Source organism: Sander lucioperca, chromosome 7 (genome assembly GCF_008315115.2).
Source record: "Sander lucioperca isolate FBNREF2018 chromosome 7, SLUC_FBN_1.2, whole genome shotgun sequence".
NCBI lineage: Eukaryota > Metazoa > Chordata > Actinopteri > Perciformes > Percidae > Sander > Sander lucioperca.
Window position 1 is genome coordinate 15,054,700 of NC_050179.1, and position 25,835 is coordinate 15,080,534.

Here is a 25,835-nt window from a genome sequence, read left to right on the forward strand (position 1 = left end):
TTGTTCTTCCATCGCAGCTGGTAAAGGACATTGTATCAGTACCATAACAACAACAAGTCTGGTATCAGTTTTTTGCCATGATAAACAACATTTTTGATGATCAAGTTATATTTATATGGTAAATTAAAATGCCAGCTGTTAAAGGTCGTATGTTGGCCCATGCTTCTTATCTCTGATAAATGTCAGTTTGTTTAGAGGAAACTATAACTGTTTGTAGTATGGATGCCATGAAGTGTGAGTGTGAAAGGCAGGGACGATGTCATAATACATCATTTGCACCCAAGCATTTGTCAAAGTTAGAGTGCCTTTTGCTGCCAGGAGCACCCTGACATCGTCCATATCTGTTAAAGTCGCTGATTTAAAGCTTAGTTACAATCAGCTAAAGAGGCACAAATCTGCCAGTGGATCTGGTGACAGAGCCCTGCTCTGCCTCTTGGAATAGCAATGCACAGGAATGCAATGTGTGTGACTGATTTATGCCCGGTGAGCTTTTTGGCACAGTTATCCTGTGTGTGTGTGTGTGTGTGTGTGTGTGTGTGTGTGTGTGTGTGTGTGTGTGTGTGTGTGTGTGTGTGTGTGTGCGCGCGCGCGTGCGAGGGCGTGCATTTGCCTTCTGGACACTAGCTATATCATACTTTTTTCATTACATTTTTAAATATGGGAATTCTTAATGTAATTGATCAATGTGGAGATTGAGAGAGGATTATCATGCCGTTTATTACTCGTGTATGATGATGCACATGCGCAATCAGCTCTTCCCCCTTCTCGCGCCAACTGAGCCCAATCTTAAAACCACGAGCAGCCGCAGTCAGATCCTCCGTCTATTTGAGAGGACAAGTCTCAGACTGGTAAACCACAGACGTGAGCTTTGCAAGAACTGCGTCCTTGCTCTGAAAAATTGACCTAATCTGACTTTATTTTTTCATTCTATAATGAAAGACTGATGATGAGTCAGAAGTTCATCAGGTCTTTTTGCCCCAGAAGCTTCTCTCATCTTGACCATTGGTATTAGGATAAAAAGGTGAAAGTTGGATTTTGTAACATTCGCTAATTCGTACCATTGGCGGAGGGATGTACAGTTGGACAAGTTTGAACTCAAACCCCAGAAAACGGACAGTTGAGAGGATGCATGTAGGTGAGTGGAACAATCCATATTTTCATGCTTTAGGGAGAGAGTCGGGAGTTTATAATCTTTGATAATCCCTTTCCGAGATGTCGTTCTCTTGGCAGACTCTTGACACATTTGTGTACGTTGTTCTGCAATCTGCATGTTGTGCACAAAATACACATGATAATGACATCACAAAGTACGTGCAGGGATATTTTTTATTTTTTTTTTACATCCTGGAGACACTTTAAAAAACAGGAAAACGCCAAACTAATCTCTTTGTGTTGAAATGTTCTCTGGTGTAACGCTTCATGGTTCTGAAGTGACAGCTCCCCACTTGCGCTCTATGCAGTCTGGTATAAAAGTAAAGCCACATTTTACAAGAAAGAAATAAAAACATGTTAAAAGGGGTAACTCTCTTTTGCCTCTTGCATCAGCATGTGATGGCGCTGTGCCTGGGCAGGAGGATTTGGGCTGCTGCTGCCTCAGTTCCTCCTCCACACACACACACACACACACACACACACACACACGCACACACACACGCACACACACGCACACGCACACACACACACACACACACACACACACACACACACACAATATGGTCTCTGTGGAAGTGGTATAGATTCGTTAACAAAAACACTTAATTCTTCCGTGAAGTAGCATGTCAGTCAGCTGGAGTGTAGTCATTTTTGCCATCAGTTAATTCAAAGAATACGTTGTTACAGTACCTTTCTATAGATTCATATTCGAGGTTTGGAAGTCTGGTTTCTTTATATATATTACATGTTTTCGATGCCCATGTGAGCAATTTACAAACAAGCAAAAGGTAACCAATAAATCAACTGATCCAACTTTCGGTGCAAGATGCAGAAAACAGACATTAGTAATGTTTGGGAAAATGTCTTAAACGTTTCAAACTGGTTCCTTCAAACGCTCAGCCTCATACAACAAACATTCAGCCTACATAATAACTGCTGTTGTGTGTCTTGCAGTTTGTGAGTGGACGTTCACAGCAACATGTCAACACGCTACTTTGGTGAAAACTCAAAACAACATTTTTGTGGCCTTGGGCTAGATGCTCTATGTAGGTCAATTTTATTTAATATACACAAATGTGGCACAATATATGACTTCATGACACTGACTTCTTTTTCTATAAGAAGTCCTTGCACAGTACCATGGCACACAGCAGATTGTCAACAGTTCTCATCCTCTGTGTTACATATAAACCTTAGGGAAAAAAAGGAAAAGGAGGATGTAAAAATAGGAGGAAGAGTTAAGCAAGCAGATGGTGGAAGCAACGCATCCTTATTTTCTCCCTGTCAAGCTTTTGAACTCCACTCGGCTGACCTGTTAAATATACTGTACATTCAGGTATTCAGCGGAGTGCACTGAGACAACAAACACAGACACAGAAATCCTGCTAAGCTCCTGTTTCCTTTATTCCTTGATTGGACTTTTCCTCTCACACTGTCTGCTTCTTTTACAGTGTGGGTATTTATCCTGTTCATTGAGGAGGGATTTGCTCTGGCACAAAAGACTAAAGGTACTGTAAGATTGATGCATTCACTGCACTCCACTGATAGATGGACTACATTAAATCAAGACACATTGTATGTTGATTAAAGATCAGTGAAGCTTTTTGCACAATTAGCTATACAGTTGCTTCCAATTGTCTTCAAATTGTACCATGATGCACCATCATTAAATATACATACAGATGGAGGTGCAGGATCAAAAGGGCTTAGACCCTCTCAACGGCCGCAGCAATCTCATCGCTGTGGAAACTGGGTACGGAACACAGATGGTGGCTCCTTCAGCTCCCCAAACTACCCAAAAACATACCCTCCCAACAAGGAGTGCCTGTACGTACTGGAAGGTAACCAACAACATGCCCCTGAGCCTAATAATGTCACTGCTGGGAAACAAATTTGAGCTCCTATTCAAATTTCTGTGATGCAGATTTTGACTTTAAATTAGGTCAGACTCCTCTGATGGGAATTAAAGGGAATCTGAAAATAACACTTATATTTGTAATGATGTTGGCATTTCCTCTTACATTGCTCATTCTAAATTGGTCCCACATGGTGTTTGGATTATTATTATTTAAGAAACAATATTGTCTTTTAAAGTGTGTTTGAGTACTGACAATATCTAACCAGTGCTGAGGTTTCCCCTTTTTGGTTGTTAAAGTACAAACAAGCTTGCAGGCAAAAAAAGAATTCACGGTGCATTCCTCATTAGCTTGCTCACCAAAGAATGCATCAAACGTTGTTGTCATTTCGTGCATCAGTTTCCCTATAATTGCTACTGGAGCCCACAAAACAGTCCTGGCCTACAGTAATTCTTGGGTAAGAATTTGAAAGGAGCGAATATCTTTTCCAGCACTGTCCATTATCTGGTGATATCCCTGAATCACCTCTGTGGCAGTAGATGTAACACACTGCTCTGCTTCCCTCAGCCCTGCCCCGCCAGAGGATAGAGCTGCTGTTCGATCAGACCTTCTACATCGAAGCGTCATTTGAGTGTCGTTTCGACCACATCGAGGTGAGGGATGGTCCCTTCAGCTTCTCGCCGCTCATCAATCGCTTCTGTGGCTCGGCCAGTCCCGGACTGGTTCTCTCTAGCGGACGCTTCATGTGGATCCGCTTCTTCAGTGATGAAGAGCTGGAGGGGATTGGCTTCCAGGTCCAGTACAGCTTTACTGCAGGTGATTAAAACACAGTGGGATGATTTATTGATCCCCGCATGACAATGTTCTCACTGCACCATCCTGGTACTCATTCAATGTTCATCCGGTCTTCTCAAATAACGCTTTGATCAAATGTCTCTGCTGTATTAGCCAATCAAATATCTGTTCTTCCACTGATGATGCCTCTTGTCATCTGATGTCTTTATGATTTCCCTCCAAAGATCCTGAATTTCATCTGCATGTGGGAGGACTCCTAAACCCCATCCCAGGTAGTGCAACCACACAGCTCAGCCTACTCAAATAATTCAGTTGTACATCTTTGGATTAATATGTGTTTGTTTTCTTCTAATCTGTTTCTTGTCACTGTCCATGCGTCAGATTGTCAGTTTGAGCTGTCTGGGGCTGATGGCCTGATCCGTTCCAGTCAGGTGGAGGAGGAATATAAAGTGAGGCCAGACCAGGCATTGGACTGCATCTGGACTATACGAGCCCCAACAAACAACAGGGTATGGTATGGCATGTGGCATGTTACAGTTTAACATTTTTGCCAGTTATCTAATGCACAAAAGCAGAATAAACTTCATTTCCTACCATTATCCATATTAGTGATAACTGGATGCTCATATAAGGAAAAAGTATAATAAAGGTAAGAGTTAAGGAGAGATTTAAAGAAATACTTCTCTACAAGTTAACAAGAGGGGGAGTGATTCATTGGACACAAAATAAGTCTGCATAGCTCTTCATCTCCTCCACATATGTTGTGATGTGTTTGTTCCATATCCTTTACATAATCATGAAGACAAAGTATGTGGATTACTACTCGGTATCACAAAAACCCTAGATAAATGCGCTCTACCTCTTTTATTGTCAAGCATTCCCTGACAGTACACCCACAGGGTGACATATGTGCACATGCAGTATAATGCAAACATATGCATCGATAATCCAACAGTGTACATACGTACATATACAATAAAGCTGGCTCGATATGATTTATATTTGATCCTTTAATGCAATGCCTTCAAACATGTATTCTTATAGCAAAGCAAAATACACTGAAGTGCATGAAAAATGAACAAAATGTACAGTATATCCATCGTTATTGCTTATTCCAGATTTACCTGCGATTCTTGGAATACCAAATGGAAAACTCAAATGATTGTAAGAAGAACTTTGTGGCTGTTTATGATGGCAGTAATGCCATTGAGGACCTAAAGGTAATATATTTTATAATATGTCTAATACTAATATACAGTTAATCCAGCCTGTAAAATTAAAGCCCCTTCATAAAATGTACTTTAATTTGTTGCACATTGTATCACATTTATACTCTGTTTTCCTCTCCTTCTGCTACACAACAGGGTTTATCTTTCTTTACTTCTCATACGTGCTCCTTTTATTATAATATTTGAATCATATATGTAGCAATTGTTTTACAGACCTTGGCCTCAATGAGACTACACATCCAAAACTATACAAGAAATCGGTGTGTGGTTTCTTGCAGGCCAAGTTTTGTAGCACAGTAGCTAATGACATCATGCTGGACACCGGTGTGGGAGTAGTGAGAATGTGGGCTGATGAGACAAGCCGTCTCAGCCGTTTCCGGATGCTGTTCACTTCTTTTGCAGACCGTGAGTTTCTCCTTCAGATTATTCTTAACCTGTGTCATTTGACATTTTGACCATTGTCCCTGTTGTTTACTTTCTACAGCTGACAGGGCAAGCACAGTATTGTATGTGGATTGGATGTATGATTGCAAACAGATCTGTAGCAGCACCCTCATGTGGTTTGTATTCAATACTGCAGCTTTTTAGGTAATTCGTCTTGGTAGCTCTTGTGGAAAATGCATGTATTAAGAATGCTGAGTTTCCATGTTTCCTCTTGAAAAGAGAGAAAGTCAGTGAGCACTTTATAAATGGAATCACAGTTACACAACATTGGTCAAGAATTACAAGAATTTCCACTCACTGTTAATGGCTTTGGTTGCTTTGTCAGCCTGTTGCATCACATACTGATACACATGTGTTTGTGTTTCAGCACCCTGTTCAAGCAGTGCATTCTTTTGCCACAGTAACATGTGCATCAACACTTCTCTGGTGTGCAATGGCATACAAAACTGTGTCTTTCCCTGGGATGAAGGCAACTGCAAAGGTACTCCAGTTGTGTTAAAGCTCTTTGTAATTCTTCTTTTAGAAAGTCTTCTGTGCTGTGCTGTATTACAATGAGTTTGGTTGCGTTATGTAATATAATTAATGTCCCGTCAGGCTCTGTTGTGTCACATTGAGCCTCCTTGAGGATCTGTGGCTCTAATTCTACAAAATAGACAGTCACACAGCCCCCCTTATGCAGTGCATATTGGTAAATGTTGGACAGGACAAAATATTCATTCAAAATGTCTTCTTGGCAGGAAAACAATGATCTCATCATCTTTAATGCCTTTCCAACTAAAAGACCTTGCATTTTGGCTTTTTAGTGGCTCTTAAGCACCTCAAACAATTGGGATTGCGGTTTATCAGTGAAACTGGCTTTTAGTGAAGGTTCTGAATTGTTCCTGGCAACCGAAGATACAGACTGTCCTAATGGGAATGGCAACAAGTTATAGACTGATATACTCTTAGTGCCTCTAAATGTCCTTTATATATCATCTGTTTGTCACTCTCTTCATATCCTTCATCCAGAGAAAAAAAGCAAAAGTTATTTTCACCATATCACAAAGACTCATGGGACAATAATCTGTGTGTCTACGGGTGTGGTGTTACTGCTCCTCATCATCTCCATCCTGGTGCAAGTCAAACAGCCACGGAAGAAGGTAATAGTCACAAGGAAATTATTTAGTATCATTCCACAAAATATTGGTGTAGAAATTGCCAATTTATCGAGTGTGTTCAATCATAATTTGGTGTTGGTTAGGTTTTGGTACGTAAGAATAACCTGTTCCACCGAGGCGACTTCCAGGAGGTGTTTGACCCTCCACATTATGAACTCTTTACTCTCAGAGACAAGGTTAGTTTGATTGCTTTGATGCATTATTAGCTGTACATGGTGATTTTCTTGTATGTAACAATATTATACATTTTAGGAGATGTCTGGAGACCTCGGGGAGTTATCAGAGGAACTCCAGTCCCTGCAGGCGTTCAGGAGATCCTCATCAAGCTCACGCTGCATTCACGAACATCACTGTGGCTCTCAGGCTTCTGTCAACTCCATTAAAGCCAGTCAAGTTGAACATGGCATGGGTAGGGGATCTATGGAGCTTCCCCCTTTCAGAGGGAACTTCCAAAGCATCTTACCTCCCATCAGGGACTTGAACAGCAGTATGCGGAAGAAGAGCTGGCCTAGTATGAAACCAGGCCGAATGCAGGGTCATCATGGTATGGGGAATAGAGCGTTGGGGAGGCAGGATAGAGTGATGGAAGAGGATGACGAGGAGGACGAAGATGGAAGGTATGATGTGTATGTACGCAGAGCAGGAAGCCGAAGAGGGAACTATGAAATGGCCCAGCAAAGATCCTTGTCCATGGACTTCTGAAAAGAAAAGACAAGGTTGGCACTGTAACTACTTTGGGGGCAGAACTATGCACATTTATAGAAGAGGGGAGACATTTAACGCCACAGGGCGGATGTGTCTCACTTACCTTCTTTATATTAATAATGATTAAAAAGAAGCAATCTAGGACTTCTCTTCTTTCACTTGCCTCATTTACAGTGAGGTTGGGAAACACAGGGTCTGTTACAGAGCGGTGCCGACCGTTTGTGAACAGTGTAAAAGTGAAGATAGATGATAATGCTGTGTATTGTTCTTGTTGTATTTTTCTAAATACATTTTACTATGAAGGTAATAGATTTTGTTGAAATATGTTTTCAATCAGTGTTTAGGTTCTGAAAGAATGTTTTAAGAGGAAGCGTGAGTACGGTACATTTAAAGCAAACAATGTAAAAGTCAACTCTCAGTTCTGTGATTACCTGTATTTAAGAATAAATTATGTACATTTCTGCTCCTTTGGTTAAGGAAAAGTATCATCTTGCCTTTGATATAGAGTCAGTTTTAACAACAGATATAAAATGACCATCAACAGTCAGGCTGTCACAGTGTTCCTTTCCAGGAGGCAGGTGTGTGTGAATGTGTGCGGGCGTGCGTGCGGGCGTGTGTGTGTGTGTGTGTGTGTGTGTGTGTGTGTGTGTGTGTGTGTGTGTGTGTGTTCAGAAATTTTCTAGAAGGTGTGCCACATAGGTATGCTGGTTAGAAATTCCCTTATAAAGTTATATAACCACGAAAAGCCCCAAACTGTTTGCCATTTACAGCCTATCTTTAAACAGTAGGTTTCATTTTCTTTTTGGGCTGTATACACTGAATATAATTGATGGGTGTCAACTTGTCTAGAGAAAAACTATAGACCATCTTGCGATGGGAACAGAACAGCCGCAACAACAAATCGGGCCAAGGGCGTAAAGTGGAGTGGCAATGGCCCCTTTCCTACTCCCCCTACTTCCACACCCATCTTCAAACACTGCCTTCAAACTACACACCTGTAAAGTTTCGTGACTGCATCTTGCAAGGTTGCGACGTCATCACGGTGACATCTATCCACAGACAGTCAGACCGTCAGTAATAGAAACACCTGGCACCTATAATACACAAAATCGTCTCTGTGGTCGTTCCCGCTACAGTAAAAATCTCAGGACCACATTTTGCCAGACTCACGGTAACAACAATAACGGCGCCGCTGTCGCGGCTCGTAAAAAAAAGGCGCCAGTAAGGCTAAGGAAATGCTTAGAGATCAGTCTGGTACGTTTTTACTAATAATATAGGACCACAAATGAGCATGTGCACACTGTAGACCTTCAACAGATGGCTATAATAGACTGCTTTGTAAATGTTGTATCCCAATGATGAAGTTTGATGAGAATCAGATAATGTGAAAATTGTTTAGTGTAATCAGAAAACACAATTGTTTTATTTATTTAGTTTATTTTCCTTTTCTCACACATGCACAGTTTTTGTGTTCAGTGTGCCAAACTACTTCAGTAACCTTAGAGCTGGAGGACAGAACACATTTCGAAATCCAGAAAATCATTTCTATGCCACAGCCTTGCAGTTTAGTCAGCAAATCTGTGGGGTTCATTTATCATATTCAGAAAATTCACTGGGCAGATAATTCATGGAGCAACTATGCATACACACAGACAAACATCAACATGTAGTCCTGTCAGTGCAGTATGGGCGCAGTTTATGCCAGTGAGCCCTGTCATGCTAAAAAATAATTAATATGATAATAAAAGGTTTGGCTACTGGTTGGCTACTTTATACACACGGCCAAAACAATAACAATACTGTATGACCAAACCGCTGATAAATAGTGTACACAGGTCATGAGTGGCACTGTTCTGTCCAAAAGCCATAATTTGGCCTCATATTAAAGAGAAGAAGATTTATCAAATCTCTGTCTTTCCCAGGTACTGCATATCTGCTGAGTGTGGCTGCTTTTTCAGTAACACTGTGGTGCATAGTCTTTATTTTTATCACAGGAATATGTAGAATATCTGGGGCACATCATGAAATGGATTGCTTCAAATAAATTCAAATTAGGTCAATAAGTGCAGGTAATGCAGGCTGCATGGCTTTTAACAGTATAGTAACGTGAACACAATGGAGAAAAACAGCTCTGCAGAATGGAACACCACCTATTTCTAAACAGACACAGATATGTTATATCTATAACTTCCATCTGTGTCTGATTAAACAGTGTAATTGTTAGATTAATAAAAACCCTGTGTTATGTATAACCCTTATGTTTTATTAAATGCATCAACAGCATGCAGGTGACTGTGTGGTCTTCAGCAAAGAAAGTAAAAAGTTGATTTTATAGTACATTAGATACATGAGTGAGTCAGGTGATCACTTATTCAAACACCAACCGGTTGGCCTGCAGTCTGTCAATCATTAACAGGGAGTTCAACTCAGAGACAGACACGCATGCTTAAACGTTATCATGGAGTTTAGGATACTATAACATGAGAGTGTACTGATTGTTGTGCCTGTGTGTGTGTGTGTGTGTGTGTGAACTACTATACTGTATATGCCTCATGTGTGCCCTCAGTTACACAACCGCACATGATTCTTTATGAGATACAGTTGTGGTTGCACACAGGCATGACAAAGCAGATATCGTGTTCCTTCTCTTGTGTGCAGCAACTCAGCATTCCTCACTGTTCCAACTCATAAATGCTCCACAGACTGAATATATGTGACACATGCTTCTGATATGACACAACAGCGAATGTAGAGTATGTAACCCTGACCAGTTTTTCATCATTCCTCTCTGAAACTACCGTATAGAGTACTGTTTGTATGTATCTTTAAATCTTAATAAAACATTACATTAATTACTTAATTACTTTTAGCACAGTATAAATAAAACACAATTCTACACTTTATCCAAAAGTCCCTTTGTCCCCATTATTATACAAACAAATATGTTACTATACGCAACTAGGAGTTTGTTCAATTCATAAAAAATCAGCAGCCGCAGAGAAAAACACTGCATCAGTCTTTGTGCGTCCTTCATCTGTAAGTTCTATTTCTTTTTAATTTGCAGGACGCAAATGAGAACATTATGTTTTTCAGTCTAGATTGACATGAAGTCATGAACTGTGCAGGCTTGCGGTCAGTCTTTCTCCAGCCAGTGTGTTGTTTCAGTAGCACAACAATGTCTCTCAATGTGTTTAGAGACGACTAAAGTCGAATCACAACGCGCTCCTCAGCGATTCATCAAAGAAGGCCAGGCGCTCATGTGCCAGCAGGGGTGTATTCTCCCCTAGAACAGCCTCCCTGAAGTTGGGCCGTCTCCAGGCGTACACCATACTGTTTAGAAAGCCTTGCAGGGACACGCTTGCAGCCTGAAATAAACAAAACAATACTAAGACCTGCAACTCAACGACAGATTATATTTTAATTTCCTCAATTGAAAACCCGTTCTTCTGAAATTTACCTGTAGCATGTAAAGGCCAAATAGGCTGCGTTGTTCAATGTTTGTCCAATCCGTCAGGGTAGACAGCAGAATGAGTACAAGAGCTACAGCAAGAAGAAACATAAGGCATCAATCTGATTTTGATTTAAAATGAACGGCGTGTAATACATTAACTTTAAATGTGTGTGTGTGTGTGTGTGTGTGTGTGTGTGTGTGTGTGTGTGTGTGCGTGTGCGTGTGTGTGCACCTGGTGTCCAGCAGAATAAGATGACCATCACCATATTTCTTGCAGTAGAAAACACTCTTTTGAATCTCCTTCTTGAACGTCCATCTCCCTCCACAGGAAAAAGCCCTCCCTGCTCATGTCTTTCATACCATTTGCCAACCTTATAGTAAATGACCTGAAAAAAAGAAATTACCTTCTGCTTACACATGTAAATATATACTATTCAAGGCTTCAGATAGCACTGTAAAATTATAAATCATAACTATATTTCCATGGATGTTTAAAGCCAATTCACAAGATAAAACTGTAAATGACAATATGTCTAAATTCCTCTTAAAATAATGTGATTGGTGTTTACTTACAGAGCAAGAAAGCATCACTGATATCACGATGAGGAAGAGAACAACTCTAATGAAAGTGTCATGACTCCTCTCCTGGGAAGAAAAAAAATCATGTTAGCATAAACGCACTACAAACTATAACTAAATGCTTATTTAATAAAATACAACAATACCAATCAAATAAAGTAAAATAGCTAAAATAATAATAATAATAATTATACAACAAATGATGGGTTTTATACTCACAGCAACAGAGCAGGACTCACTCCAGACGTGCAAGAACAAAATACAACTGAGAGCAAAAAAAATCAAAAAAGGTCAAAAATGCAGAAAACAGACCTATTTCAGTTCTGTAACTTATCTGAAGTCCATAATAAACCTTGGGTGCTCACCTGGTGCAGTATTTGCTATCATTACGGACAATCAATGCTCTGTCAGAGACTGGAATCATCGGAGTGGTTTTTATGAAAGGAGTGAGCACATATGCTATGTATATTGCAATGGGGATCAACCTGTGATATTAGACAACAGAGATACAGAATTGTAATTGTTTACACTAGGAATAGAGTCCATAAAGTCTGGAAAGGTATTCAAAGCTAAAGTATGCTGTTAAAAAACTCACCACACAACGGCATATACAGGTATAGCGACTATTTTCCTTCTACACCGACTCTATTAACAAGACAGATAGGAAGAATAGTTAGATAATTAATTAATTAATAATAATTAGACTGTTTTTGTACAAATTATTACCAGTGAAATGCAATAAATGCAGTGGGCGCCTCACCTGTCCACCCTCATCCTCAGTGGAGCTTGCTCTCCACCCTTGGATTGCATTCTTTGAATTCCATGCATAAACCACCACCAGCAAAAATGAAATTAAATAAAATGTCTGAAACAGAACGGACAAACACACAAAATGCAAAGTTGTGAAATATAACAATTTGTCGTAGCACAATATACAGTGATGCAAAATGTCACTTGATCACAATCTGATCAGTTATGACTTCCCACAGGTACTCATTTTTGTTTGCATAAATGCCGTAGGGTCCCGACTGCTGCCCACGTATGTTATAGCATAACATTATGTCCTTGACCTACTCCATACATTTTTAAAGTTTGTTTGAAGAGGGTTTCAATTGGGGTTTACGGCCACGACAACACACCAACCAATAACATTATTTATTTTAAAAATAAAGGCTGAAAATGCCCAAAAAAAATAAAAAATAACATTTATTTTAACCTTGGGGTCCCTATTTTTTATCAATTCAGAAATCTAAACTAAAACAGTTATTTTTGCTTTGAATAAATATTTGGACTTTTGCAAGTCTAAAAAGTTTCCATATGTGCATTTAGAAAGAAAGCCACAATCTGAACTGAATGAAAGGGATTAACAGTGTTTTAGCTCCTACATTACATTCTTTTCTTTGTTTGTTTTATGTCAAATCAAGATCTACTCTGCCCTTAACTCCCATCACTGCAAAATACAATGTAAATTCAGAAAATGTTAGATTTAAGTTGATACAGTTTATAATAGAGTTACAGAAACATTTTAAAACTTAAAACAACTATTAACGTCACCTTTCAATCTGAGGAAACAATGCAGAGAGGAAGACATGACACAGCAAACTCCTAACCACTCTGTTTTATAGATGCAAAAAAGAACAGAAAGTGTTGACATATTTTACTGCTAGAATGACGTGACACATCTCAGTTACAATCCTGGGAAAATCCTGCAGTGATGTGATTAGACACCGAGATTGTTTTCAACCCTCAAAACTACAGATACTTCAGCTGGGAAGTATATGTATTAATTCAAGCCTCTCTCAACCTCCCTGCCTTGTTTAGGAAGAATATGATCCCTTTCACCCACCAGGAAATAATGAAAACCTCATGCCCAGGCCGATGAGGTGGGGGGGCGTTTTGAGGAAGCTGGACAAGAAGCTTGAGAAGTGCAAAAACTGAGGCCTGTACTACGAAGCGAGATTTGGCGTTAACGAGCTAACTTCAGGTTCAACCCAGGGTTTTCTGTACTACGAAGGTGGATTAGTTGTTATCGGGTTCAATCGCCGTGGTAACTTATGCTGAACGCCTAACCTGGTCGGGAGCAGGTTATGTTGGAGATTAGAGATCAACCGGTATAGAAGCACCGCCTACTGACCAATCAATACTCGACTGATAACGGCGTCACCGTTCTTAGAAGATCTGGTGGAGCTCGGTGGGCGGAGAGAGAGAGAGGTGCGCTCAGAAAAGTTAAAACATTTAGAGACCGACAACCCCGTTAAGATTCCCTGGTGGGTATATTTATGAAAGATATAGATTTGAAGCGGAGGGAATTACATATAGGCTATTTGTCGGCTTCTTCAGCCGTGTGTTGCCAATACGCACATCGGTTAAAATTATGTTTTGATGTTTTTTTATTTTCTCTCACAGCTTACCACTGCTGGGGTTGCAATTGAAATAAAAGGCTAAAGCAACGACAGTTCATGGAAAGCAAAAGTGTAATTATGGTCAGATCTTGTGCCTGACTGATGGGAAAGTGACTAGTCTAATGTAGGCTATTATAGTGGGTGTACTGTACTGTATATTGGCCAGAATCTGCCTTTGGGGAGGAGGGGGGCATATCATAGTGGGGGGCCTGGGTGTCTTCCACCAGGGAAGTTTTAAGCATTAACGACTTCATTTCCTGCATTCCGATACACTTTTATGCAAAAAAAATAATAATAATAATAAAAAAAATAGGCTACCTTAGAAAAAAGCACGGATAACAATTCAAAATCTATCAAAAATATAATCGAAAGTATGTTACGTGTCATTGGGCATTTTTAAGTGGGTATATAGACATCCTGGAGCTATCACGTAGACTACACCACTGGAAGTGATATTGATAGGATAAGCGTTGTGATTTACGCCTAACAGCGTCGGCTTTTTATGCCAGCTTTCCTTCCTGCATTTTGCCTGTAAAACCGTGTCTGTGTTCTTCATATTTATGTAGAATTATAGTTTGCTCTTCTTATGTAAAATATGCGACAACACCGCCTCTTTTATGTGAACGCGCGCGCCGCTGGATTGGGAAGCCCTGGGTTGAATTGAACTAGTTGTTAACCACCGTCGTGATACAGGTTATGCGGGACCGCGGTTGTTAGGTTTGGTGAAGCCGGATAACTGAAAGAAATGCAGGGCATGTTGATCATGATTCGTAGTATAGGCCTCTGGTGTGTTTATTAACAAAACAACAATAAAAAGCATACTCAGACAAAGGGCACAAAATGAAAACCAGGAAATACAAAAAAAACTAAAGGAGGCAAAATACAAAGAGAGAAAACGGCAACGTCACAGCAAGCTGCCAAGTCCTTTATATTTTCTCCTCACCTAATTGGACCCTATCACCTGCACAAGTGATTATTCAGTGAACTAAACTGAAAGAGCAACCTTAACTTACTATTTATACATATATGTGCACCCACAACAATAGGCACCCCACATATTATAAAAATGTAATTCAATGCATAACTATCTTACCTATTGTTCTACACCTTAGGAGTGCCCAACCCCTCTCTGCTGAAAGGACCCAATCAGACAAACCTGTATAGTATGTTCTCTCCTTGATTAAGAGAGTAGCAGCTGATCTACCACCCACATCACAGGCAGAAGCATAGCAAAATACTATGAACCCATAAACTCACTAAACAGGCTTATGTCAAATGATAAATTAGTACATAAACTAAAACATTAAAAGGTCCCATGGCATGAACATTTCACTTTATGAGGTTTTTTAACATTAATATGCGTTCCCCCAGCCTGCCTATGGTCCCCAGTGGCTAGAAATGGCGATAGATATAAACCGAGCCCTGGGTATCCTGCTCCGCCTTTGAGAAAATGAAAGTTCAGATGGGCCAACCTGGAATCTTTAGGTCTTCAGGTTCCCTCCCCTTTCTCTGCTTTGCCCGCCCAGAGAATTTGGCCCACCCATGAGAAAGAGACATCATGGCTTTCAAACGAGCAAAGTGGCAGTTGGTCAAGAAGTGAAAGTAACTGTTCCTCACCAGTGACAGTGGCAGGCTGTATCGGCAGATGACTACACTGTTGTCAGTGCTCACTTTGTTCATGACACTGGTGGACATCAGGATCAGAGCAGCCAGGAGGTCCGCCAGGGCGAGCTGCACCAGGAGGAGCACCTGTAAACACATACACAAAAATAATGTTGCTGTAAATCTGTGAGATGCATAAGAAAACAAAAATCAACAAATATCCTGCACTGAAACATTCTGTACCAAAACAAAATCAACAAACTATAAAAAGAAATATATCAAATCTATTAATTAAACACAACATACAGTACACATGCTACCAAAAGCAGACACACAGCACACAGGCATGCACATACATAAATACATATGACTCACCTGTTCTTTTAGATGCCTCCATCTCACTGTAGAAACCACCAGAACAGAAAAACTTCCAATCACACTGCAGTTATATAGAAATATGTGAAGTATTAAACAACGCCATAGAGAGAATTATATCAGCACTGCATTCATTTTAGTACATTTCTTGACAATGTGTACAAGGTTTAAAATGAAGTAGAAACCCAAAGTTGTGAACTCATGGTCATTTGGCACCACATCAATACTAAACCTGAGCCAAGACTGGTTTATTGCACAGGTCAGAGTGTCTAGGACAGCTTATCTCAGACACATGTGTGACACCAGCATAAAAAGCTGTAAAATGACACACAATCAATCATAACCGTCCTCTTGGCCCATCAGAAACTAAGTGAATAAAACCGCATTCCCATCCCAGCACCAGGTTTGTCCTCTCTCTTATTGTTTTCATTTCTTTTTCACAAGCAAAAGAAAGAAACCGAGAGACTCATAAACAAAGACACAGCAGCAGGGTGACTGAGTTCACTGAAGGATTTTTTAAGATTTCCGCAGCTACAACTATCCTGTGAGCTACAACTCAGAATTCAGAAATAAAACATAAGGCCTCCTCTTGTTACGTGTTGCCTTGCTGGTTTGGCAAACCTCTCCACAATCAGAAAATTTAAATTATAAAAATTATTATTCTCCTGATATAATAATAGAATTATAGGCTTACTGTACAACCCATTTTAAAACATGTTTATATGCCATGATCTGGTGTAAATAAATAACATGAAGGGTATATCAAGCATAAAAGAGAAAAAGTATGAGGATGTGTATTACCTGGGAGTGAGTAACACTAAGTACTCAGTAGAGAGAACATCAAGCTAAGAAAGAGAATTCACACATGTTATTAGAAATGTACCTATTATTTCCCTCCTATCAGTTCATTACATTTTCAATTAATGTATTCATGCACAGAAAATGATGAATGCCTACCTGATCTTCACTCAGTGTACCATTGAGCTCCATTGTAAATATCTCAATATCTCCCACTCTGTTCGGGAACAGCCAAATGACCTGTCTCCATAACAGGCCTTTGTGAAAATATGTTTTCTTATCAAAGCACACCTCTATAAACGTCTGCACCTTGTCACGTGATGCTGTTTTGACTCCACCTGCTTTGAGTGTGTGCTCAATGGGTTAGTGCAACACTTTTAAATGGGAATCCCCAGGTGCAATGGGAAATATTCCTTGTCTTACTTACCTCCAGTCTTTCAAGAAATGAAAACACTCACAGTCAAAAATAGTGAAACGGAATTTCCTCCGTACTAATGGATTTTACCCTTCGCCTGAACCATACTCTGAACTTACCTGTTAACATCGAGCGCGAGCAACCATGTTAACAACCATGCAAGACTGGTTCACAGCAAATGATAAAATCCATATAAATATGATAAAATCCAGCGCCCTTTATAAATGGCGCTGATAAAATCTGTGTTACAGAGACATCTAGTGGTATGAATCGCTCTTGCATTTTACTACGTTAAGACCGACTTTTTAAGCGAAAATAAATAAATAATGCAAGCATTTTCCATTTTGTTAAACACGGACAACCAAAAACAACAGCTTGAATGTGTATGGAAAAAAATAACACAATGATTATTATTTTTTTTTTTTTTTTCAAGTTAATGATATTAACGTGTGTTGATAAAGTTGATTCAAACTGATGACGTCGAGGATTCCACGTTGGCCCGGACGTGGCACTCGGCAGTAGTCCTGTGTGGAAGTCAGAGTAACCGGATCAGTGTAAAACTATCACACGTCGCGCCTACCGTGGCTAATATTAGTACTTCTTACATAGATTGAAACATCAGCGGCCAGTTATGGGGCTCACCATCTCGTCAATCTTTGAACGGATTTTTGGCAAAAAGCAAATGAGGATTTTGATGGGTGAGTGAAAGCTGTGTTTGGCTAACTAATGTTAGTGAGGGGCACGGTGTTTAGCTTTAGCTTCAACGTTAGCTAGATAAGTCTCGTTAGGTAGCTAGCTAGCTATGATGAGCTTAAAATGGCAGTGAAGTTATTAAACTTTTACAGTATAGCATTGGGACAGAAGCAGAATTATAACCCAACTAAGAGCCATTTGATTAATTGTAATTATAGAAAAAATACAACAAAATCAGCTAAGTTATCTTACAGCTAGATTTAGGGTGTTTTTTCAAAAGGACGTTTGCTTACGACAACTTTATCCCGAAAACGGCTGAAATTAAAGTAAAATTGTTGTTACATATTAATAGTTTGTAATAAATCAACGTTTGGCTACCAAGTGTCTTGTATATAATAAACAGTTCCTAACCATAACTTAGCTAACGTTACATCTAGTTGAGAGACAACGTTAATAGCTGTTTATTGATAATCAATTTTAAATGACGTTAACGTTAGGTAAGGTTAGCTAAGTTAACCTGACGGTATCTCGTTATTGCGTTTCCTTGGGTGACGCTAACTAACTGCTTATCACGTTTGTGTTGCATTATTTTCAGTCCTGTTTCCGGATAGTTAAGGAGTTATATGTTCAAGACGGAAATATTAATATCAAGATCAGCTTTAATAGTGGATTGTTTTCCCCCTCATACTAATTGATGGCCCGCTAACGTTACCTATGCTCGGTACACATGATTCACTTTGTGCAGTCACATGTTCTCTGTTGATGCATGTCCTCTGATGATTAGCTCTATAGTAAAACACCTGTTATGTAATTTACAGCAGGTTGTTATCAATAGCTCTAACTTTGCTCTGCTCTCCTGATTTAAACGTTGATTTTTATCACACTTTTTCCCCTGTAGTTGGGCTGGATGCTGCTGGAAAAACAACTATCTTGTACAAATTGAAGCTTGGTGAAATTGTGACCACCATCCCAACCATTGGTAAGAGAAACATTAACAGTTACTTTAAGTTCAATTATGGTTCTTTTGATCGTTTAATGTGTACCTCAACATGATTGATTTATTGAACTTTGTGTACAGTGTTAAGATCTGTCCCTTCGCTTTCCCCTGTAAGGTTTCAATGTGGAGACAGTAGAATATAAAAATATCAGCTTCACTGTATGGGATGTTGGTGGCCAGGACAAGATCAGACCCCTCTGGAGACATTACTTCCAGAACACACAGGTATGAATGTGACTGCTTTGGTTTCATAAGGCAAAGCTAAGCTCATGTTTAATATAACAAAGACAGTGTCAGGGAGGAGCAGCAGTAGTAGTTAGAGCTGTAACAATTTCAAATTTTACTGTACAATTGTCTCAGAAATAATTGCGATTACCAAAATCATTGTCTCTTTCAGTCAAATTTGAAAATATTTATTGAGTTATTACTTTTTCAAACAAATAAAGTTTTGAATGAATCTCAGGATACATCTTTTGGTTATTTCATAGTTATGTGACCCAGATAATATAATAACACAAATACACAGCCTATAAAGTAAACCACACCACTTTATTATCATAAAACATTTTCTTAAATGAACATTAAATTGACAATTATCAACAGTCATAACCTTTAAGACCTTAGCTAATGTGAGCAATTAAACAAAGAAACGGTGATAATGTAAAACAAATTACAATTAGACAATTATGTCCATCCATCCATCCATCTTCTTCCGCTTATCCGGTCGCGGGGGTAGCAGTTCCAGCAGTTATGTAATACTTGTTAAATGCCTAGTAGTAGTAGTAGTAGTAGTAGTAGTAGTAGTACACCACTCTGAAATACTTCTACTCAGATCACCAAGTAAAGCTATTTCAGTACAATATTTAGATCAACCAGAACTCATGTCATCAAAGTATGAGACAGACGCTTCACCAAGTAGACTTGAATAGTGCCAAAGCGGCCACAGATTCCACTTAACGTCATTTCAACACATGTATTCATTTTAACTCATGTATTCATTTTAACACAGTACTTTGCAGCAAATGTTCTTTTGAACGTACAGTATGTTATCCTCTGGCTACATTGGTGCTGTTGGTAAAAGTTAATGAGTGTAATGCTCACATTTCAAACTTTGTACTTTATACTCTTTCATGTAGCCTGTTACTTATTTTATAAACATTTTTATTTTAATGGAATAAAGGAATAAAATTTATGAAAAATTGGTAGCATTGCATGTTCAAATTTCATCAAACACTTCTTATCTCCCAACCAGTTTTGTAGTTCTTGGATCATATTCAATAAATTCTCAACATCTCTGTACATATCTGCATAACTACTCTACATAACAACATGTTAGTCTTTACATTCATTTACTCATTAAATGGGGCTGCTTCTAAAGATTATTTTCATTATAGATTAATCGGATCATCACAATTAATGGATTAATTGTCATGTCCACAAATGTCAAAAAATTGTGAAAAATGTCCATCACAGTTTCCCAGAGTCCAAGGTGACATATTCAAATGTCCATACCCAAAGCTCACAACCACAGAAGATCGAAGAAAGCAGCAAATATTCACATCACTGGAACCAGAGAAAACAAAAATGACCAAATGATTTATTTATTATCAAAATAGTTTGCAAAATATATTTTCAATCAACTATTCTGCTCATCATTGTTAAAATTAAGAAAAGGGGAACTACTGTAACCACTAAAATGTTTTTTTTTTACATTTAGGGCCTCATCTTTGTGGTGGACAGCAATGACAGAGAAAGAGTGGCAGAGTCTGCAGAGGAGCTTACGAAGATGGTAGGTATTTAATATGTTCAGCTCAGAAGGCACTGTAATGCAAGGATAGTGTTCTCTGTGCATTGATCAATTGTAAAGAGTTTCATAATTTGCCATTATTGTGAATGCGGAAAAGCTGTCTCTGACTTAGAGTTGTCTAATACTGTGACATAGTTAAATCAGAACAAATAATAGTATTATGATATTATTATTATTTACAGTGCCAACTTTACATTGGATAACAATCCTTCACACCACCAGGATCTGTATATAGTCAAACTAAAACCTGTATGTATGTGTTCATGCCTTAGGGAAATGTACATTTCTCTCAATAGGAATCCGGATCTGTGTACGTTTAACATTGCATGGTTAACCTAGGGCGAGGAAAACCTGTAATTGTGTTTCCGCTGGTAACATTTTGTTGGGGCAGCCGCTATGGCGGAAAACACTAAAGAACAGTAGTTACTGGGTGCAACTAACTAACATAGCTCATAAAAATGCAGCGCAGTGATGACAGACATTTCATAAACAAGATGTATGTAACGGCACTGACCTGCCGATACGCATCAACCCACACTGGCCCCGTTCATATGAGTCAGCCGTCACTCTGTGAGTAGAGAATCTAGTCTGCAGTGTAGTTCATACACTTCACTGATACACCAGAGAATTGTACAGTAATTGGCTTCATGATAAATCAGGTTCTCTCTCTCTTTCAATCAGTCTGTTATTATTGTTAAAACAGCTCAAGGAGCATTCTCAGTGATAGGCCTGTCCTTATTTAATATAGGCTTTTTATTTTGGATAATTTATTGTTGAAGCTGTTTTTCAAACAGGGAAGGAAAAACTGTCTTTGCATTTTATTTTGATCACAGTCTGTTTTAATATAAGTGCTTGTGACATCTCACTTGTGGCTTTGACTTACAACTGAACATTTATACTGTTTCGTAGAAAATACCCAGATATATAGCGCCATATAGCCATTCATCTGGAAAAATACGTGATATGATTTTTGGCCCATATTGCCCAGCCCTAGGTTAACCCATGAATTTTGAAATTATTGGGTAACCATGTTGACTTCTTCTGAGCCCATTAACAATACAACTGCCCAATCACCTTAATCCTGATATTATAATTGCCTTTGTACTGCGTCAGTGTTACTGGCATTGTCTGTTCTTTACAATAGGTGTGGTCAACTTCTTGATGATTCACCAAAATATTCCTAGGTGAAGGCAAAGTAAAAAAGTATACACTGGATGAAATGCCACTTCTCCAGGGTCCAAATTGTTGTGACAGTGAATTGCATTTTTGAAGTTTTTACATTGAATTCTTTAGACTGTATAATCACTTCACATTGTCTGTCATTATTTTTGACTTGCCATTATGTTGCATGCATTTTTTATCTTAACCTTAAAGTTAGGGCTGGGCGATAAATCGATTTTATCGATTAACTCGAATGTGTAGTTAACGTCGATTTGTTAAAATGAAAATCGATTTTCTCCTTAACATCCGCCGACGGTCCCCTCTGGGCTCCCATAGCTCCGAACGGGCTCAGCCCTCCCCCCGCGCGTTTGCCATAGAGATACACAAACAACATGGCAGCGACAGGGACTAACATTAATTCTTTTCTTAACTAGTAGTTTCATTACTTACTTATCCGTAATCTCCGCCGAAATGACCGGCAGCTCGCGGTGCTCTGTCCCCGGCTGAGAGTCACCTATTCTCGGATAACTGAACCACCAGCTACCGCTGACCTAAAGGACCACCATGCGGGGCACCAGAGGCGGTGTTGAGGAACTCTTTTGCGGCTCAACACATCTACTAAATGCCGCTGATACGACCGAGCTGTGATGGAGGTCTGTAGCGGCTTTAACAACTAGCAATCGCCGCTCTGTAGCACGGAGCTCTTCTTCGACGTTTGTTTCTACCGCTAGTTACTACGAAGGAGCTTGCTACAGGTATACATTCAAGAGACCATGGGATGTTAATGTACGTTACTCAGCAACAGGTGAAAATAGGGGCAAGGTTTCCCAATAACGTTAAAATGATTTGAACTTTTAGCGAGGAACGAGAAGTGAATTACCTGTATGTGTGAAAACAGCTTTATCTCACGCATCCGTTTGTTTGTTGTTGAATATATATAGCACCCCCCATCCAAAAAAAGGGAAAACACTCAAACCAATTTATATTTCCACAAAATTGGCATGAATAATCATAATGGTATACATGCCCCATGTGTGTGCGTGTGTGTGAATCAAAACAAAATGAAGTTAAAACTTGTTTTGAACAATTTCTTTGTCATCTGCAGATTGATTTTAAGTAGGGGGAGAAAAAATCGATTTAAATCGGATTTTTTTGGAAAAAATCTGGGATTTTATTTTTAGGTCATATCGCCCAGCCCTACTTAAAGTGCTGTAGGCTAGTGGGGAATGAGCAGCAGTGTAGTAGGAGTTTTTTTGTGATGTAAAATGTTTTGTTTAACCATGCATCTTGCTGTGCTGCTTCTTAAACAATCAGATGTGTAAAGAATGCAGAACTGGCTGATTTTCCAAAAAATAAATTGAGGTAGTGGGAATTTTTCCATTATTTGGTAGGGAGGAATTACATGCAACAAAGGTCCCCGGCCAGCCGGGGACACCAGAACCCTAAAACTGCCTTTGCATTATTGCTCAGGGATATGAACCACAACCAGTGTGACGTATTTTGGCATTATCATTTGCATTTTTGCAGCACATATTCGGACTGCATTTCTATGAAGCACTGTATCTATAAATAGTTTTTTGTCTTGTTGAGAAATTCTTTTGATTTTAGAAACTTCCTTAAGGACTCACGACAAACAAGTAGTATTATGTCACTGTACATTTATGTAATGAATACAATCACACTTAATTCTGTTTGTAGTGTTTTGGCCCTAATATGTAATCTTAGAACTGATGTTCTAATCTGTTGTCTGCCCCCTGTAGTTGACGGAGGACGAGTTGAAAGACGCAGTTTTGCTGGTGTTTGCTAACAAACAGGACCTTCCCAATGCCTTAACAGTCAGCGAACTCACAGACAAACTCGGCCTACACGCCCTCCGCAACAAAACTGTAAGTATTCTGAATAAACATGCTCCCTACACCTGCAGTACGACTCAAATCTGTAAGCATGTGCAGAGCTGCATTCATATCTTTCTCATATCTAATTTACGCTATATAATCTCTGACCCCACAGTGGCACATTCAGTCAACCTGCGCCACCCAGGGCAGTGGGCTGTATGAAGGACTTGACTGGCTATCCAAAGAGTTGTCCAAGAACTGAAGAAGGATCGGCTGGACAGATGAGAGTGAGAGAGAGAGAGAGAGCCTGAACACCACAGGACAGGAGAGAAGGCACAGACATTCAATCCAGAAACATTTGGTCTTCCAGCACCAATGTTCACAAAAAGGACAAGGCTGGTGGACAATATATAATCATCTTTGGGAAATTTTAATATTACATATTTCTTTCTTTTATTATCAATAATATTACCGTATTATCTCTTGGTATAGTCTCTATTCTTCTCCTTTTGTACCCAAACTCTTACATGGCAACACTTTGTAATTACACATTCAGTTGCATGATGAGCAAATGCCCTATTAGAATGGAAACAATTAATAATGGGAGTTGTTCTTCAGTTTAACACCTTGGCTCCTGTGTAGGCAGCATTTTCAGTAATTGACCACTTGTATAATTGTTGGACTTAACTCACAACGTTTAGGCTGCCTCAGGCTGTTCATCTCCACAACCCATCGTGGATATTTGACTCCCTCGCAGACCTGACCCTTTGCTCTTCACTGCTATGTCTCATGCCAACTCATTTCTGTAAGGGCCTGTAGCCCGTTGAATGAGATGAATGAGGATTGCAGCGATTTCACAGATAGATCTTGTTAGTAGTGCAGAACCACATGGCCTGCCAGTAAATGGATCCAAAAATGAACATTGTGCCTTCTGGTCCCTCTTAACACAAATCTGAGTAATCCTTTCTGTATCTCATTCTGAGGTCATGCTCACTCATAAGATGCTTTTGTGACTTTTTTTTTGCTTCTGAAAGACAAAATAATGCAACTAGACATTTCTTTTGTTCTGCAAAGTATGCAGAGGTGCACCAGAACCACACCAGTGAGTGTAGATTGCTTCTTTACAACTTGACTTCACTATAAACCAGGATTTCATCCTCTTTACTCCTCTAGCTTACTTTCTTAATAGCCACCATGAAAACAAGGATTTAATTAAAATGTTTAGTTCTTCTGTCACTCTAAGAGAAAGTCTCTTTTGTCCTAAAAGGAGGAAGAAAGCCTTTTTTTCAGTGTTGACACACAGCCAAGGTCAGTGTGACACAGTGAAGTAGCATGTTTTTTGTTGTTGTTTGAGTTTGTTGTACTGTCTGAAAGCAAATACTGTATTATATTCTAATTATTCTACCCCTCTTGAAACACAAAAACATACCTGCCCATCAGTCTGTTTTTGTGTATACATTCCAACCTATGCTTGCAGATGCTGGAGCTGCCACTCTAAAAAATTATTCGCAAAAAATATTTTACAAAAAAAGCTCTGAATAAAGACGATGTTAAAAACAGATGTGCGTTTTGGACTCCACTCATTGTTTGGGATGGGCAATTGTCATTTCACCCATTAAAAATATGTCAAACATCTGATTACTGTATCACGAAAGGTCAAATCAGATCATAATTACTTACTTATCAAATTTTGTTTCATAACTCACTAAAACAACTCAACTGGCATCTTTTATCAGGAACTATGCCTGATAAGAGGAAGTGTAAGAGGTTTAGCTCTGTGACTTAAGACAGATCTTGTTCCTGTCAGTCTTTGGTTAAGTATTCACTTTCAATCCACTACACTTACACCACTCTGAAACATTTCACATCTTGTTAATCTATCTTTGTCTAAGCTCAGGGACGGTCTAAAGTCGTCTGCATAGCAAAATGCACACCTGCATGTTGAAAATAGCTGCAGGCAAGCTAATTTTGCATAAGAACTAAAATGTTATGGATGTAAATAAGCTGTCATGAGGCTCTCTTACAGCTGTAAACAAACAAGTGGAGAGTTAAAAGCAATACATCTAAAATGCCCACCAAGGCAGGGAACATACATGGCCTGCAGTGGATCTTTGTTCTGAACTCTAATGATTGGATGATACCTACTGTAGGAGAAAATTACAGAGAGAACATGCCAGCATGTTCATATATACGGTTCTGTGTATTTTTGCTGCATGTTAAGGTCAACAAATAAGGTTGTTAATTCTGTAAAGTCTATTGGCTTTTCGTGAAAGTGGATAGTAAACAGGAAACTGTATAAAAGATGTTTTTTTTAATTGTAATTCATTTTTTGAATCATTTTTTTCCTGTAGGCATCAGTGGACTGAACTCAGGGAATTTGGT

The 25,835-nt window shown here is 39.2% G+C and overlaps 3 protein-coding genes across 5 annotated transcripts; 2 read left to right on the top strand and 1 right to left on the bottom strand.

Moving 5' to 3' along the window:
- Positions 1-787: 787 nt before the first annotated feature.
- neto2b (neuropilin (NRP) and tolloid (TLL)-like 2b) lies at positions 788-7,885 on the top strand. 3 transcript variants are annotated; one of them, XM_036003515.1, is made up of 12 exons: positions 788-1,130; positions 2,599-2,660; positions 2,835-2,993; positions 3,576-3,824; positions 4,028-4,075; positions 4,185-4,312; positions 4,922-5,023; positions 5,311-5,437; positions 5,844-5,957; positions 6,485-6,615; positions 6,717-6,809; positions 6,886-7,885. In XM_036003515.1, the coding sequence occupies exons 1-12, from the start codon at positions 1,072-1,074 to the stop codon at positions 7,333-7,335; spliced, it is 1,722 nt and encodes a 573-aa protein (XP_035859408.1). In that variant the 5' UTR covers positions 788-1,071; the 3' UTR covers positions 7,336-7,885. The 3 variants fall into 3 exon arrangements, with proteins under 3 accessions (XP_035859408.1, XP_031149361.1, XP_031149362.1); XM_031293501.2 differs by having other exon boundaries at positions 789-1,135; positions 2,604-2,660; XM_031293502.2 differs by lacking the exon at positions 4,922-5,023 and having other exon boundaries at positions 789-1,135; positions 2,604-2,660.
- A 1,693-nt stretch (positions 7,886-9,578) lies between these two features.
- On the bottom strand, positions 9,579-17,104 carry si:dkey-30c15.2 (uncharacterized protein LOC558938 homolog). Its single transcript, XM_031293415.2, has 12 exons — positions 16,705-17,104; positions 16,549-16,592; positions 15,748-15,811; positions 15,388-15,519; positions 12,129-12,233; positions 11,964-12,013; positions 11,734-11,853; positions 11,588-11,633; positions 11,363-11,434; positions 11,022-11,175; positions 10,796-10,878; positions 9,579-10,703 (listed from the first exon to the last, which is right to left on the bottom strand). Exons 1-12 carry the CDS (start codon positions 16,735-16,737, stop codon positions 10,551-10,553), a joined length of 1,056 nt encoding a protein of 351 aa, XP_031149275.1. The 5' UTR covers positions 16,738-17,104; the 3' UTR covers positions 9,579-10,550.
- A 317-nt stretch (positions 17,105-17,421) lies between these two features.
- LOC116045648 (ADP-ribosylation factor 5-like) lies at positions 17,422-25,012 on the top strand. The gene is made up of 6 exons (XM_031293419.2): positions 17,422-17,658; positions 18,552-18,632; positions 18,766-18,875; positions 20,368-20,439; positions 23,379-23,504; positions 23,629-25,012. Exons 1-6 carry the CDS (start codon positions 17,592-17,594, stop codon positions 23,713-23,715), a joined length of 543 nt encoding a protein of 180 aa, XP_031149279.1. The 5' UTR covers positions 17,422-17,591; the 3' UTR covers positions 23,716-25,012.
- Positions 25,013-25,835: the final 823 nt, after the last annotated feature.

What these genes read in the sequence shown, in the direction of transcription:
- neto2b (XM_036003515.1), top strand. Translation starts at nt 1,072, where the DNA reads ATGTACAGTTGGACAAGTTTGAACTCAAACCCCAGAAAACGGACAGTT. An exon ending in TCTGGCACAAAAGACTAAAG is followed by an intron (nt 2,661 to 2,834) that starts GTACTGTAAGAT and finishes ATATACATACAG; the next exon opens with ATGGAGGTGCAGGATCAAAA. An exon ending in GGATGAAGGCAACTGCAAAG is followed by an intron (nt 5,958 to 6,484) that starts GTACTCCAGTTG and finishes TCCTTCATCCAG; the next exon opens with AGAAAAAAAGCAAAAGTTAT.
- si:dkey-30c15.2 (XM_031293415.2), bottom strand. Translation starts at nt 16,737, where the DNA reads ATGGAGCTCAATGGTACACTGAGTGAAGATCAG. An exon ending in GTGAGTCCTGCTCTGTTGCT is followed by an intron (nt 11,435 to 11,587) that starts GTGAGTATAAAA and finishes TTTTCTTCCCAG; the next exon opens with GAGAGGAGTCATGACACTTT. An exon ending in TTGGCCTTTACATGCTACAG is followed by an intron (nt 10,704 to 10,795) that starts GTAAATTTCAGA and finishes TGTTTATTTCAG; the next exon opens with GCTGCAAGCGTGTCCCTGCA.
- LOC116045648 (XM_031293419.2), top strand. Translation starts at nt 17,592, where the DNA reads ATGGGGCTCACCATCTCGTCAATCTTTGAACGGATTTTTGGCAAAAAG. An exon ending in GCAAATGAGGATTTTGATGG is followed by an intron (nt 17,659 to 18,551) that starts GTGAGTGAAAGC and finishes TTTCCCCTGTAG; the next exon opens with TTGGGCTGGATGCTGCTGGA. An exon ending in GACCACCATCCCAACCATTG is followed by an intron (nt 18,633 to 18,765) that starts GTAAGAGAAACA and finishes TTCCCCTGTAAG; the next exon opens with GTTTCAATGTGGAGACAGTA.